We start from the raw sequence: 15048 nt of genomic DNA on the forward strand, positions 1-15048 counted from the left end.
TGAATTCAACACAACAATGTACCGCAGATTAACAAGAATAGCATGTAAAATATGTCCTCGGTTGACTAAGGCTTTCAATGCTACAAATCTGGACAGGACCAAACCTCACTTAACAATGCCAACCGATTGTCATCAAAATACCCAAGGATACTGAATATAATGGTTGTTAAAATATGACTCTGTGCAACTCTGAATTCTGTGTAAGCCCCCTGAAGTATGAGCAGGAATGACAGTTAATCATGTCCAAGTTTTGAACTCGGCTTTTACCAGATCAAAAATGCAGGTAAGTGAATTTCCACTCCAGATCTGAGCAAAGAAGCCAGGACACGATTTAATCAGCATGATGGCTGAGAGAGGATAGCAGGGGGAGAAACGTAAGAATACATTCCATGGCCTTATAACTTGGGGACCTGTCAGGTAAGAAAACATTACATTAACAGTGCCCGTCAGGAGGAGAGGGCTCTGTCAGGGAAATTCATTTATTTGAAACACGATTATACATTGTGTATAAATAACCAACCATTTATGCCACTTGAGGCCCTCCAGTCCCGAGCCACTTGAAGCCAGCTCACAGTAAAACCGGCTGGGAGCCAAATTAAAAGCCACTCACAGTTTTTTAGGAGTCTCACGTCTGATTCTCCCCTCTCAGCTAGACTTCACTTCCTGTCAGGAAGTCCCCCTTGACCCCCACCTCCTCCAACACAACGCATCCCACCGCCCCCTCTCTGGCTGCATAGTTGCAACGATAGGGAGCCTGCAGAATTAAGTGCCAGTTGGTGTTCCTATGTTTTCTCTACGTCTCACAGGAAAGTACCTTTTCAAAGAACATACAGCATGATATTATCCTCTGAAATGGAGAGTGATGGCGGGGACACCGAGCCGCGTGGCACGGCTGTAAAGGGGCACTGGAGCAGAGCACCGGGTGAGGGCGAACAGGGAGGGAGGGGAAATAATAACACTTTGATTTGCACTGATCTTGAACCTTGTGTGCCTGTTTAACTGCACAGCGGGGTGTGGGTCTGACTGTGAGGAAAATGATGGGGAAAGTATTTTTGTCCCCTGGTTTCATCACATTCCTCGCCACTTCTATCACCTCTCTCCGCTCCCCAGGTGGTTCATACAACATGGTCTGCTCTTGATCCATCAAAGCCTCACTTACGGGGGGAGAAGAAGAAATGTGTCCACTGACAGATATAAATGACTATTTAGCAAACATCAGACTCCACATTCAGCAACATGACATTCAAAATAAGCAACTAACAAACAGTGAATACTTAATAAAACAAGCATAAGTAACCGTGCCTATTGTTCAACTTGCCGGTTGTTGTTTTTGCCCCATTTCCAGGGCCACTAAGCTTCCTCGTTTCTCAGATTATGTTATTGATTGTGTGGAGCATGATGACCGTTCACTCCCGACCTGTTCCCTGACTGCAGGGGTTTAAACTTCTATGCCTCCGCCACTCTTACCTCTAACCTGGAGGTCAGAGGGTCAAGGGTCAGGAGGAACCAAGTGTTTGGGGAAGTCAATGTTCTTCTCCCTGCTGACTGGGAGGGAGAGAGGTGCCCATCTGTTAAACAGGTTAACTTTGATGAGACTGGCTGGGAACTTAATGCTAATGTGTGGTCATTGGATTAGCATTAATGTTATTGAATTACTATTAAAAAAAGATTATCTGCATTAGTGGTCCCAACAAAAATGCTGTTTGCTTAGAACAGAGATAGTGTATGTGTCAGCTACTAAAGTTCAATAAACCACATAATCTAATACAATAACTTTCAACACAAACATTTAACAGTAAGGGCCCTATTTTAACGATCTAAGCGCACGGCGTGAAGCGCATGGTGCGTTTAGGGCCTGTCCAAATTCACTTTTGCTAGTTTGACGGCTGAAAAAAAGGGTCCGTGCGCCGGGCGCATTGTTCAAAAGGGTTGTACTTAGTGTCTTCATTAATTCATAGATGTGTTTTGGGCGTAACATGCAATAAACCAATCAGAGTGTCACTTCCATTCCCTTTAAAAGCCAGGCGCGTTTACAATGGCGGATTCGCACCGTAATATTTTTATTTGTAATCTTTTGCATGTTTGTGTGCTCCTGCGCTTCCCTGTGTGTGTGTAGCAAGCATAGTGTGCGTGCGCTGTGCACGAGCCTAGGCGCATTTTACTAATTCTCTGTTAAAATAACAATGAAATGCTGAGCTATTGACTTTTGTCCAGGTTTTTGTTGGTCACTGGCACGATCACTTCTCACTGCCTCAAGATAGCAATACGCCAAGAATTCACCTGAACACACCTCCCTGTAAGACCAGCGTGGGCGCAAAGATGGGCACAGGTGCATTTGCTATTTAAACGAAATTGACAACTGCGTCGGTCTTAAACTAGCAAAGACACTTGCGTCGGGCTTTGCGCTGCGCTGGGTGTTGATTGCTTGGTTCACCCACATTTCCCACTTACCCCTCGTTCTATATAGTAATGCAGCTAGTTGTGTTTTTATGTGTTTGTGTTTCAAGAAATCAATCTCTTGAGTTTTCTGCTGCCAGTTGGTGGCGAATAATGTTAAAATAAGGCTGAGAGACTACAGCCATGTTAGTGGCTTAGTGAAGCTGTATTTAGTAATAGATAAGTGAATACCAGGGCATATACAAACAAAATTAATTGCACTGCTATATGCAATTCAAGGTAAGTTTTGTTTAGGTGAACTGACCCATTAACAGTTAAAAGAATAGAATAATGAATTACACTACATTGAATGTATTTCTTGACATGTGAGGAAGAGCAGTCTTTCCTATCTGGGTTTGACCATCATGAAACCAGAGTCTGTCTCTCTCTCTCTCTCTCTCTCTGATAAATGGCAGAAGAATGGATGGGCTGACAGAGGGGCCGGACAATAATGGCTGATCTACAGGACACAAATGCAGCTACTGAGGAGATTTATGGGCCTCTGCGCATCGTAGACTGTCCAGTAACCGATGAGATGATTTCTCAAAGCAAGAGAAAGCTCTGTCTTGTACCAGCGCATTATTTATTTATCAGATGTTTTGGGTGGAAGCCACTTTAAGAAGTGCACCCAGGAAACAACACGCTGGCCGTAAACATTACAAAGATGGGAGAAAACAAGTGTGGGAGGGAGAGTGAAACTGTCAAGGTGAATCAAGGGCACTGGAAGAGGGGGAGAGTGGTTCTTTACAGTACACGCAAGACCCTCGGTGAACATGGTTCACCAGAGAAAACTTGGATCAGATTCATGTAAAATGCAAGAGCTACTTTGAGGAAGCCATCACATTCAATAACCTAGAAGTGATATGACGTCTTGATATTAACCTTACAAAAATAACTTCTCCTGTAATTATGGTTATCATTTAGAGAGTGTAGAATTTAGAAACTGAGTAGAACTGAAACAATTACACAGTCGACTGACAGAAAATCTCCAACAACTTTTACAATAGATTGAATAGAATATTTTTGGATTTTAGACTGTTGGTTGAACATAATAAGCAATTTAAATATGTCAACTTGTGATCTGGGAAATTGTAATGGCCATTTTTCTCCATTTTCTGACAATAATTTCATGTCAAAAAGTTAGATTCTGCGCTTAAACATGGTACATCTTGAAGTGACAACGATGCCAGCAGATACACAAGTGGCAGCTCTTTACTATTTTGAGCGGCACTCTGTTGCAGCTCCAGTATATCATCATTAATCCTCATTTTGTATATTCAGCAGTCCTCGAGGATCAATATTACAGCGGAGAACAAGGCAGCATGCCACCCCAACAGTTTATGTCTGACCAAAATGGCCCTTTAATTGGGAGCACAGTTGTAGTTGTTTAGAAATGGGGCCCTATCAAACAGCGGTTTACAATCCCGTCCTCAATGCCAAGCTGATGTGGGCGCCAATGCAACTTTCATAGGATCCCTGATTAAAAACTGCTCTGCAGTCCCAAGCCTCCTGACCCTTCACCCTGGCTCCACTCCATCTCAAAGCTCGGGAAATTAATTAAAATTTCACAGAGATGGTATCGCGTCGCATCTCCGATGAAGGTGTGGGGGTGGAGGGAGAAAAATCAATCAAAATCATCTCCATCTATTCCCTCCACTCGTTGGCGTGAAGGCAGGAAGGAGTCACAAGATGGCAACAGAGGCACTTCCTGTGAGAGGATTGAGCGCTTCCTGTGCCAGAGGGCCCAACAAACTTTGCTAAATAATGTCATCAATCATGGCACTGGCTCCCACTCACTGCCCCACAAGGAGAACAAACACAAATAATTATACATAGTAATCTAGCCCAGAGGAAAGTCTGTCCCTGTTGTCCTCTTTTCCCCAGTAGAAAGCAGCATATCGCCTCTACCTTCCTCCCCCCTATTTCCCCCCCTTACACAACAATAAAATTACATTTGCATTAGCTGTGAGAGAATTTGGTTGGATGATTTATTGAAGCAATCAACACTTCGCTGGCCAATCCCTGTTCCTCTCACTGAGCGAGAGAGAGAGAGAGAGAGAGAGAGAGAGAGAGAGAGAGAGAGAGAGTGTGTGTGTGTGTGTGTGTGTGTGTGTGTGTGTGGTGGAGATGGGTGGGGTAGCTTGGAGCTTAGAGAAAGGAAGAAATAGCTTGGGCTGGGGACCAAAGGGGGGAAGCGAGGCATGAGCTGTGCAGCGGAGCAATCACCAAGATTCTGCCTTTGATTAGATTAGCATTAAACAACACCCTGACAGATATGACAAATAGGTGCATTAGAGCCTGTCATTCTTCTCTCTTTGGTTTTCTATCTAGCTTTCACTCCTGCTATTCCTTCGTCTCTGGACATTAGAGGGCTTGCATTCCCTCCATGTGTCCCACTAGCACAAATCTATGCACGGCCCCTGACATCCAAACAGATGTGTAATCTGACTGTATTACCTTTTTAGAGAAGACGCGAAGTGAATAATGGGAACCAAACAAGAGTAGGGGTTAAAAGGAGGAGAAGGTGGAGGAAAGAAAGCCAGATGACAGGTGCTATTTCTTTAGAAAATAAGGCTGATAAAAAAAAAAAAAAAAAAAAAAGCCGAGCGCAGCGGTGAGAGCGGTGTCATTAATCAGATGTGCTTTCTATTATTGGATATCTTTGTTTTTTCACGAGGTGCTTTAAATGGTAAAGATGCAAACAAACAGGGCCAGAGGGGAGTTATTATCTGTTGTCCTTGTCACTGGATGTGTGTATATGAGGGCAACTGTTTGTGTGTGTTACATTATAAAAATGAGTGCTTCTACACTGAATAAATACACTGTTTTATGAGATGCATTTACACATAACTGTGAAGTACACAGTGTACTGTGTTTTGGTCCGCACAGCCTTCAGTAGCTTTGTGTGTCTTAATGCTAATCAGCCATCCTGGAGTGATCTATTGACATCACCGATCATTGATCTGCCCACGCCTGCTTATGATCCCTAAATTAGTATTCATGAATCCGGCAGCAGCTAAATAAACTTGGCAACAAAACACCCACAAGACAACCGAGAAGAGAGGGATAATCAATGCAAAGCACCATCAAATCTACATTATCCCTCCTCATCAGTTTGGCCCGGCCACAAGGGCCGGCGTTCGGGTCAGAGATGACGCGGACAGGTCGGCCACCCTTGACCCTAAAACCAATATTTGCGGCCAGAGATGCCTTTTCTCCGGTTTCCCTGACCTCGCTCGGGGATGGGACGAATGTGGCAAGGTAGACAAGGTAGTGTGGAGAAGAAGATAAGGCGTTGGATGGCTCACTGTCTCCACTCTGGGCTGTGGATTCACGGCACTTGAGTGAGCCAGATGTATCAGATCGGTGGAAAAGCAGAGGACAGGGGTAAGAAAAGATATAGATGCCAGACTTGCCTGTGAACACAGAAGCATGACGAGCTCAACCACCGAGCTGCTGGACTTCATACACACCAGGCCTGAAGAAATACAAAAGAAAAGGAGTCAGAAAGTAATGTACATTTGACAATGAACACTTATTGTTATCCTCTGTACTTGTGGAAACAAAATCATGCACTATGCACACACAAATAGACACGGATTACCTAACCTTGTGCCATCTGCAAGACAGCAGATAGTATTGATGGGCCTAATGAGCCGACATGATGTTACTGTAAACTAATACATATTTGGGCCTTGTATTACAGGCCTGACTTGGCCAGCATATGTCCCATTGATCCCTAATGGCGAGCCCTGGGCTTTCAGAGGGCAGGGGGCCACTAGAGTGTCCAAAGTCTGCTGCACAGACGGGAAGAAGGCAGAGTAGCCTTTGGTCTTTCAGTTGCTCTTCATATGACACAGAGACACATGCACCATCACACACACACAACCACACACACACCTCCCCCTGCCTTTTCTTCAGGCCCCCCTGCAGCTATCAATCAACTTTCCATTTTGTTTGGTGGCAGCAGACATCCCAAACACTGCTATTAGTGGCCTGGCCTATGACCTGGCCCCCTAGAAACCTTCAGCACAACTACCAGCTCTTGACTCAATGCACACTCATTACACTATTAGATTAACAACGGCCTGGATTTGTTATTGCATTTAAATGAGGACAACACTTAAAGGACGCACCATGCTTGAAGTGAAAGTTAAAAAAAAAAAAAAAAAAAAATTGTTGTGACATTTTTCAAAAAACTGTATCTGTAATGAGTCTCTGTGATGTTGTACTTACTCGTGCCCTCAATAAGGAGCTCTTGTCCATGGCTGCCCAGCAGGGTCCGAGACAGGAAGGGAGCAAAGTCCACAAAGATCTCTCTCAGCAGAGGAGCTGCCTTCTCCAGAGCATGCTCCAGACGCTCCGAGATACTAGAGATGGAATCCAAACACAAAAACAGTTCATAGTAAGATGAAATTCTGAAAAACTCCTAAATAAATCTAGGTAATGCCAAATTAAAACATATCAGTAAAATATCACGTAAATTTAAAAAAAAAAGTATTAAGACAACACAACAATAGGTGGATATGCATTAATAACTGATGCTTATGTCCATAAAAAGCTGATAGTGTGTGTGTGTGTGTGTATGTGTGTGTGTGTGTGTGTGTGTGTGTGTGTGTCTGTATGCGAGAGAGAGAAAAGAAGATGAATCACCTCATATTGGGGGCTGTGTTCTGGGTCACAGGGGAGAGTGGGGGGACAGATGGCAGGCTAGTGCTGGCTGGAACCTGGCCGCCTGCTGCAGGGAGAAACCAAAGAACTCTGTTATTAGTCTCGATGTTGGACAAGAATAAAACGCTACACATGCGTGTGTGCGCGCGCGCACACACACACACACACACACACACACACACACACACACACACGCGCGCAGCATACATTATACGACCAGGGTAGCACCATAAACCTGTGAGGAAACGTCATGCATCTTGTGAAATAATACAATGGCCTCCATTCAAATGTATAGAATAGGGGATTTATGGTCAAATAGGGCAAGTGGGGGTACAAATATAATTTTACGGTTAGATAGTGGATGATGTACACCGAGCACAATATGTCTTCCTTATCAATTTACAATTCAGAGGTTTTCATGATGGAAACCTCTAAATTGTGCGCTGAAATGCAGTTAACGCTTCACTGTCAGCTGCAGTCATACTTTAAACAGTGTGATCATTTCTGGTTGGTGTTTTTAATATGTCAGCCATATATCAAACACATGCACAATAGTAGGTATTTCTTATAAATAGGTCATATTTTCAGTGCTACACCTGTGTTGGAATGTGAGGCGAAAAAATTCCTACTATTCTTGCAAATTGTTTTCACTCATTAAGTCATTACATACCAATTTACCCCTCTGGGCTGTTTTTGTGACTGTTTCATTATACAACTAAAAGGTGCTTTACGACTTCATTCTGGAGACAGAGGCACACAAGGTACAAAGTCCATGTTTGATTGATCTGGCAGTAAATTCACTTCCCTGTGGCTCATAAATAAGCTAATGCCCAGCTGAATATGGAGGAGGGGGATTCCTCTGGTGTTTCAGCGGGCTTGTTTTTCCAGCCAGGACAGTCTCCAAGCAGGGATAACTCTTAAGGAATGACAGACAGTGCAATGTAGGCTAGAATGTGTGTGTGTGTGTGTGTGTGTGTGTGTGTGTGTGTGTGTGTGTGTGTGTGTGTGTGTGTGTGTGTGTGTGTGTGTGTGTGTGTGTGTGTATGTGTGTATGTGTGTATGTGTGTGTGTATAAGGTGTTAAGCAGCGCCATGTGGGCCGCCTGGTGAGAGTATCCCTCTCGAGCTGAAGTAGCTCCTTCAAACAAAGAGGAGTAAATGAACGTCTCCATTAGTCCTCCCACTGCCCCACTAAAACACACATATGCTCAAAAAGCGTATTTACTCAACACTGCTCACTGACACAAAGCACCCTATGCATACAGCTTTTACACTTATCATTGTTCACATGCACACGCAATACATACAGACACACACACACACACACACACACACTCTCCAGCTTGATTTTACAGTAAATGCGCAATCTCCTAAAACACATAAACCCCATTCTCATGTCACTCCCTCCTTCCTTAAACATACACAGACTCCTCAGTGAAAAAACATTACACTTTAACACACTCGCACATGCAGAAAGGTTAGTGTGCTCATAAAGTTGCAATAATATATATGAAAAAAGATATGACTGTTATTTTATTCATTCACCTTAATTCATCCTTGTATCACTGCTGTATACCTTAATAAAATATTTTTACTTGATTTGGGGCATTTATGTTTACACCAGTGATTATTATTTTACATGTATCTTTATTTTTTTATGAATGTTACATGCTATTTTGAAATTTTTAATTTTACTGTATAAAAATGTGAGAATAGCCACTACAACAATTACAACTGAATTAGTGCAACTATTGTTTCATGCCGTCTTCTCCAGCCTTGGGTAACTGGATTACATTGTACAAGCGCAGCAGTATTATTCTGACACACAGAGGAGCAAAACCTCTAAATAAATATTGACTTTTTCAAAGCTGGCTCATCCAGGTTATGACTTATCTGCCCTCACAGAAACACTGCCCTTCTAATGTGTGTGTGTGTGTGTGTGTGTGTGTGTGTGCGCGCGCGCGCACACACGCGTGCCTGTGTGTATGTGCCTGTGCCTGTGTGTGTGTGCGTGCGTGCGCACGCACGCGTGTGTGCAAGCGTGCCTGTGTGTGTACTCACTAGCTGCAAAGTCTGCAGAGGTGCTCTGGGAGGCGTCACCAGAAGATACCACGGCAACGCTTTCGATAGGTGTCCCACCAGACACAGACGCAGCAGTGGCTGCTGGGACAGCAGTAGAAGTGCCTGGAGAAGGTGCCATGCCCGCTTTCTTGGGTGCAACGACGACACTTCTGTAGAGAGACGAGACAAAATACATTTAATTGTCACCTTTACAGATCTATTACAAGAAACTGCTGACCGTGCCAGTTCACAGCGAGCCTCACAACACAAGACTTTAATGTATGCAATATGGCTGGAACAACACCAACTAAGTCATCAATCCATTAAACTGGAAGAGTAATTACAGGGCCCTTTTACTGGCACACAGTATTTTAAAATGGTCCCATTCATCCCTTTACTAACCAAGCATTTACCTGCAGCAGTCTAGAACACTTGTTTACTTGGCCATACTGTACTTAATATAAAACAACAGCCAACAGTGAAGAAAAATGCATTTCATTTTGCTTGTTGACACTTTTGATGTATGTTTTCAACTTCTAAGTCATAAACAAACAGTTTGCAGCTGAAAGCAATCCTTCTAAAGCACATAGTAGGTATGTTATTGTTTGACAATTTTCACTATCAGTGTCAACATGATACCTGGGTTATGGTATGCTTACCAAAAACCACACCTTCCTCTAAGGAATATTCTTTAACAAAACTGTATTTTTTTCTTTTAGCAAAATATGCCAAACTTCTAAAGGCACTGTTATCTTAATGTAAGCAGCTGTACAAAACTTGGCCTGAAAAAAAATCTGTCCAAACCTCGCCAAGTTTCCTAATTTCACAATCTAGAACAGAAAATATGTGATTAAAGTCAATAAGAAAGAAAATACTGAGAATCTGACGAATGTTTGATTCCAGCTTTCGATGCTAGAGTATTATAAGCACTTAATTCTACATTCTGTATCTGTTGAGCACAAATGCCTGATCATTGACAGCTAGCTTACATTTCTAAACACAGTTATCTATGCAATGATAATCCTGCTTCTTTAAAAAGACCCTCTGTAAAGTAACAGGAAGCATTTCACGTAGTAATGTGGTACAACTGAATGGAGTTCAATTCCCATCCGGCGAACAGCAGATGGGAGGAGAGCAGCATGCAGATAAGCTGTCAGTTTAGACCAGGGCTCTGACAGACAACTGGCCATATCAAAGAGAGCCTGGCCCTGCTTATCAGTGCTGACACAGGGGAAGCAGGGTCTAATCACTGGCTACTGCTCCCTCTCAGAAACACAAACCAATGCAGGCTCACCAAGATATGCAAGCAAACATCAAACGCAGAAAATCTGAATATGGGAAGAAAAGAATGGCAGTATACAGACAAAAGAGGCTAACATGCATTCCTGCATGTTCCCAGAGTCAGTGTGTATGTACGCTTTCATTGCACACACACAAGAGGATAGTTGGGTCTGGCTCCCTGTGGTGCAGACAGATAACTGGCTGCAGTATCAAAGGCTGTTCTCAGTTGATTTAAGGCAGGTGATCAGATCTATTAAAAGTTACTGTGAATGTTAAACCCTGACAGCTGACCTTTGCTTCGAGTGATCTATGACTTAAGAATAATAGAGCTGCATACAGATCCCAGTGGCTTGACAGTTGTGTTTAAAATACAAACATACACTGAAAAGGTCCACAGTGATACATAAAAACTGAAGTAGTGATTGGACAGAATGGAATTAGTATTGATAGCCACGAGGGATGGAGATAAAAGTTTCTGGTAACTTCTTTTTCTGTTCTGATAGTGAGTGGGCTGCATAGTGGTATCAGGGGAACAATGGCGGCGCTGACGTGAAGCACCCCAGGTGTCAACAGCAGGGGAGGGAGACAGAGGCCCCCTGGTGTGTGGAGGCTGGGAGTGTGTGTGAATGGCGTGAATGTGTCCAAAAATATTTGAATATATGCATAATGAGAGTACAAATAAATGCATGAGTGCACAAGTGTGTGCGAGTGTGCCAGTGAACATGTCTGTGTATGTGTTTGGCCTTCCATCTGTTCCCCAGCAAAGGCCCAGTGAATTATTCAGCAGGTCATTAGCCACACTTATCATGAGTGGGCCGCCCCAGTCGATTAATCAGCCGTCAGCGGCCCCACTCAACCCACAACAGGAGCCATGGGCAGTGTGTGTGTGTGTGTGTGTGTGTGTGTGTGTGTGTGTGTGTGTGTGTGTGTGTGTGTGTGTGTGTGTCAAGGCTGAATTATTTAAAGGCTTTAACCTACAATGGATAAGTGCAGTAAACACTGTTATTCCAGTAATCTCTGCTATTTCAGGTAAAACAAGTGCAAGAATGAGTAACAAAGTGTCAGTGCTGTGTGTGTGTGTGTGTGTGTGTGTGTGTGTGTGTGTAAATACCATTATCTAGAGTGTTAACAGAGCCAACTCATGTGAGGGAGAGGCGTATACACCCCAGCAGAGCTTTGACCTGCCGTTTCAGCCTCGTTTCATGCAACCCTGTGCATGTCAATGTTCAAAATGTTATTCGTTCACAAACACACCGACACATTTGCATGTGCATACTACTTTCAAATCAACTCTGATTAAGTTCACAGCATCTCAAGCTGTGATTGGATGATGATGGCTTGTGTGGGAGGGGCATTAACTTGATGACATCAGTGATTAATGATTGGAGCAACTGGGACCTAAGCGGCCTACAAAGTATGGAAATAGCAGAATCTCAAGGTTTTTAATGTGTGTTTGTTAGTGTGTGAGTACAAGGACTGGACATAAATATGCATGCATGGCGTTTGCATCAGAAATGCATTGGTTGGATGTTATTTATTCAGAACAAATTTTGTGGTGGAAAGTTTAACTTTGTTAACTACCTTATCCATTGTGTGGATATGTATGTACATACTTATATGTATGTGTAGGTGTATTTGTACATGCAAATACTGTAGGCACTGTAGTGCAGCCCTTATCTTGTAACCTAGAGAGGCATTGTGCCATCGGCTTTTATGTGAATTCTGTGTGTTTATGTCTAGCGTTGTTGGTGTATAAATCACTTTAAAAAAGATATGCAGGGTACTAATACCACCCATCAAGTTTAAAATACTTGCGCTGTATATGGTTTAATTTGTAGTTTGATTATTTATTAGGCTTCCAGTGAGATTTACAGTTGAAAAAGGGACTGTTATCTTAAAATGTACCATCATGGTAATATTTATTGTTGTACCTTGAAGTTTTCTGCTCGGGCAGAGATCTTTTTCACAATGTTTTTAATCATTTTTGAGGGATTATGGCCAAAAATGTTTAACTGTTTGCATAAATACATATTGGCTGTAGGCATGGGCCGGTTACCGTTTCCAAGGTATACCACGGTTTGAAAAAGTGAAGGTTTCAAAACCACTGACATTTTCCGTCATACCACTCCTAAGGTATGAGCTGTTTTTTTTTTTGTTTTTTTTATGAGTGGTCTAGGAGAGAAAGTGCAGTTTAGAAATCCCTCTCCCTGCCAGTGTGCAGGGTGTTTAAATTGTGTTCAATGAAAAAGAATTTTTTTTTTACCCAGACATTTATTAAAAAAAAACAAACAAAAAAAAACACATTTTATAGTTGTAATTGCAACACCGCGAAACCGTGATATTTATGCTGAAGGTTATCATACCGTCAGAATCTTATACCGGCCCATGCCTAATTGGCTGATGTATACTGTAGCTATTGAATTTTTTTCCCGTTCTTCTCAAATATTGATATGTTAAACCGTATCAGCCACAAAAATAACATATTGATTAGGCTTTAACATGAGTCTCAAAAACTAAAAGTAATGAAGTAACTTTAAGAAAACCTATAAAGTCTGCTGTTGTAACAATCTTAATAACACATAAAAATGCCTATTTTTTACAGCCAACAACACCAGGTTACAAAAAAGTGGATTACTTTGATGCAGGATCACTAGTAAACTCGTTTCAGGTGTATCACAGAAGGTTTTTGGAACTTGTATGAAACCCCGTGCTGAACACTTCCTTCGCAGAATCTCAGTTTTTTGAAGTGTGATTTAGAAATTGAAAAGGGAGCAAAAATCTGTCCTCTTTCAGTTGTGTTTGTGTCCGTCTCCCTAAGCAGTACATTTACAACACTTCAGCATCAACACAACTCATCTGTACATCAACTCTCACATGCACGCGGAGTCTGCTGCCAGGAATGCAAACAACTGCACCATGTATATCCCAATGTCTAACACTCACATATTCTGCAGAACCATGCGGTCTAAATCATCAGCTTGTACAATGACACTGTTTAGTTCTGGTTAGTGTCAGCAAATATTTGCAGACTGGCTGTCATAACAGGGGCATGGCTGAGAAATGGATGGGAGAAATACAGCAGGTCTCCACTAGTAAATAAATCAGTAGGGATACTTCACCCCTTGACCAAACCCCCCCCCCCCCTCGGGTTTTTATCTGGGAGATCCCAGCTTCGTTCATACATTGGTCTCGTAAATCCAGCCCTCTGGGTAAGGAGAAAGTTGCCATGTTCTGGCAGGAAATGTCAGTGCAGAATATCAGCTCTGGCTTGTACTGGTGTCACTGGGAGGTTTACTGGTTAGTGGGAGATGCCGAGCGGTGATAGAGTCATTACAGCAAGATAATAAACACAGAACATGTCTACATGCGTGGTAGGTAGAATTGGTAAGGGCAAGGACTAGAGACAGCGGGCTGATAAAGAGTGGTAACCTCAGGAGATAAGGGAATAAATATATGCACAAAGCCAGTGAATGATAGGGATAGTAGAGTCGTTTTGACCAAGAGACATCAAAACAATTTGGCACCTCGGCAGTGAGGTCTGAGACTGGGGGGAACATCAGGAATCTGGGTAGAAGAAAGGCAAACTGGAAACTGTCATAGTAATTTTGACATTTTATAGACTCAACAACCAAATGGAAAAAAGCTAGATTAAAGGATAAGGCAGGTGATATTCTATATTTTGTCATCAACATTCCACAAAATGACTAAAACCAACAATGAATTAACCTACTATATATATTTGTAACGCATTATTACAGCGCATTATATTTACGTCAAGTAAGTCTCTGTAGGAACCAATGAGTTTGGGGGCTGAGAGCCAGACAGGGTTGGGAAGTTGGAAATGATTGAAAAAAAAAAAGTGTACTGTTGGTTTTGGTGTTTTTCCATTAGATGTATTAACAATATCAAAAATATAGAATATTGCCAGCCTTATGCTTTAACTGATAAAATAAGTATTAGTGACAGCCCTTCCATGCGTTCATGTGTGCACACCCTCAGAGAGGCTTTTATTTCCTCTTAAAAAAGGGAGCTGGGGTGAAGTTTGCTGTCTGTGCCTGGGCTGTATACCTGCATGAAGAGGCTCCCATAGGCAACGAGCGAGCTGTTAGTCTATGTTCTCCAGCTCTCCTGACGTCCACTCTTCCTACTGAGTGTGCGCAGCGGACAGGAGCCAGTCTAATCCCCCTGATATGAGGAGCGCCCTGAGACCTGACAAAGCATTCCTCAGATAAAGACACGCGATCACAGAGATGCCCTGGAATTCCCACAGTTGGGGGTAGGCAGACTGTGTGTTTGTGAGAGCGAGGGGAACAGAAACGGAGAAATGTTTTCCACAGTACATGAGAACTTTGACTTGACATCACCCCCATTGAGACTTCTTTCTCCCCCCATCTGCCGTTTGTGAATGTCTGTCTCAGAATCAACGCTCCAAATGCAAACCAGACCGGTGACCATCCTCTCTCACCTGGGCCTGTCTGTGGCTTCAGTACCAGGCTCTGCTTTTGAAGCCTTACTCCTGACTGTTTACCCCTGTACCTCCAGGGGTATAGCAAATTATACAGCTTTTATGGCAAGAAAAAGGGAATACCGCTTCAAATGT

General features: G+C 42.8%; 1 protein-coding gene across 8 annotated transcripts in view; it reads right to left on the reverse strand.

The window, feature by feature from the left end:
• lrba (LPS responsive beige-like anchor protein) overlaps positions 1 to 15048 on the reverse strand; it is a 201704-nt gene that overhangs the window by 116382 nt on the left and 70274 nt on the right. For 7 of the 8 annotated variants that reach the window (XM_036000091.1, XM_036000094.1, XM_036000092.1 and 4 more), the window contains exons 30-33: positions 9168 to 9337; positions 7090 to 7174; positions 6673 to 6806; positions 5853 to 5914 (exon numbers count right to left, since the gene is read on the reverse strand). In XM_036000091.1, the coding sequence (XP_035855984.1) occupies positions 5853 to 5914; positions 6673 to 6806; positions 7090 to 7174; positions 9168 to 9337 (451 nt within the window). Of the gene's footprint in view, positions 1 to 5852; positions 5915 to 6672; positions 6807 to 7089; positions 7180 to 9167; positions 9338 to 15048 lie in introns of all 8 variants that reach the window. The other variant, XM_036000093.1, reaches the window with a different exon arrangement.

Source organism: Sander lucioperca, chromosome 4 (assembly GCF_008315115.2).
Source record: "Sander lucioperca isolate FBNREF2018 chromosome 4, SLUC_FBN_1.2, whole genome shotgun sequence".
Taxonomy (NCBI): domain Eukaryota; kingdom Metazoa; phylum Chordata; class Actinopteri; order Perciformes; family Percidae; genus Sander; species Sander lucioperca.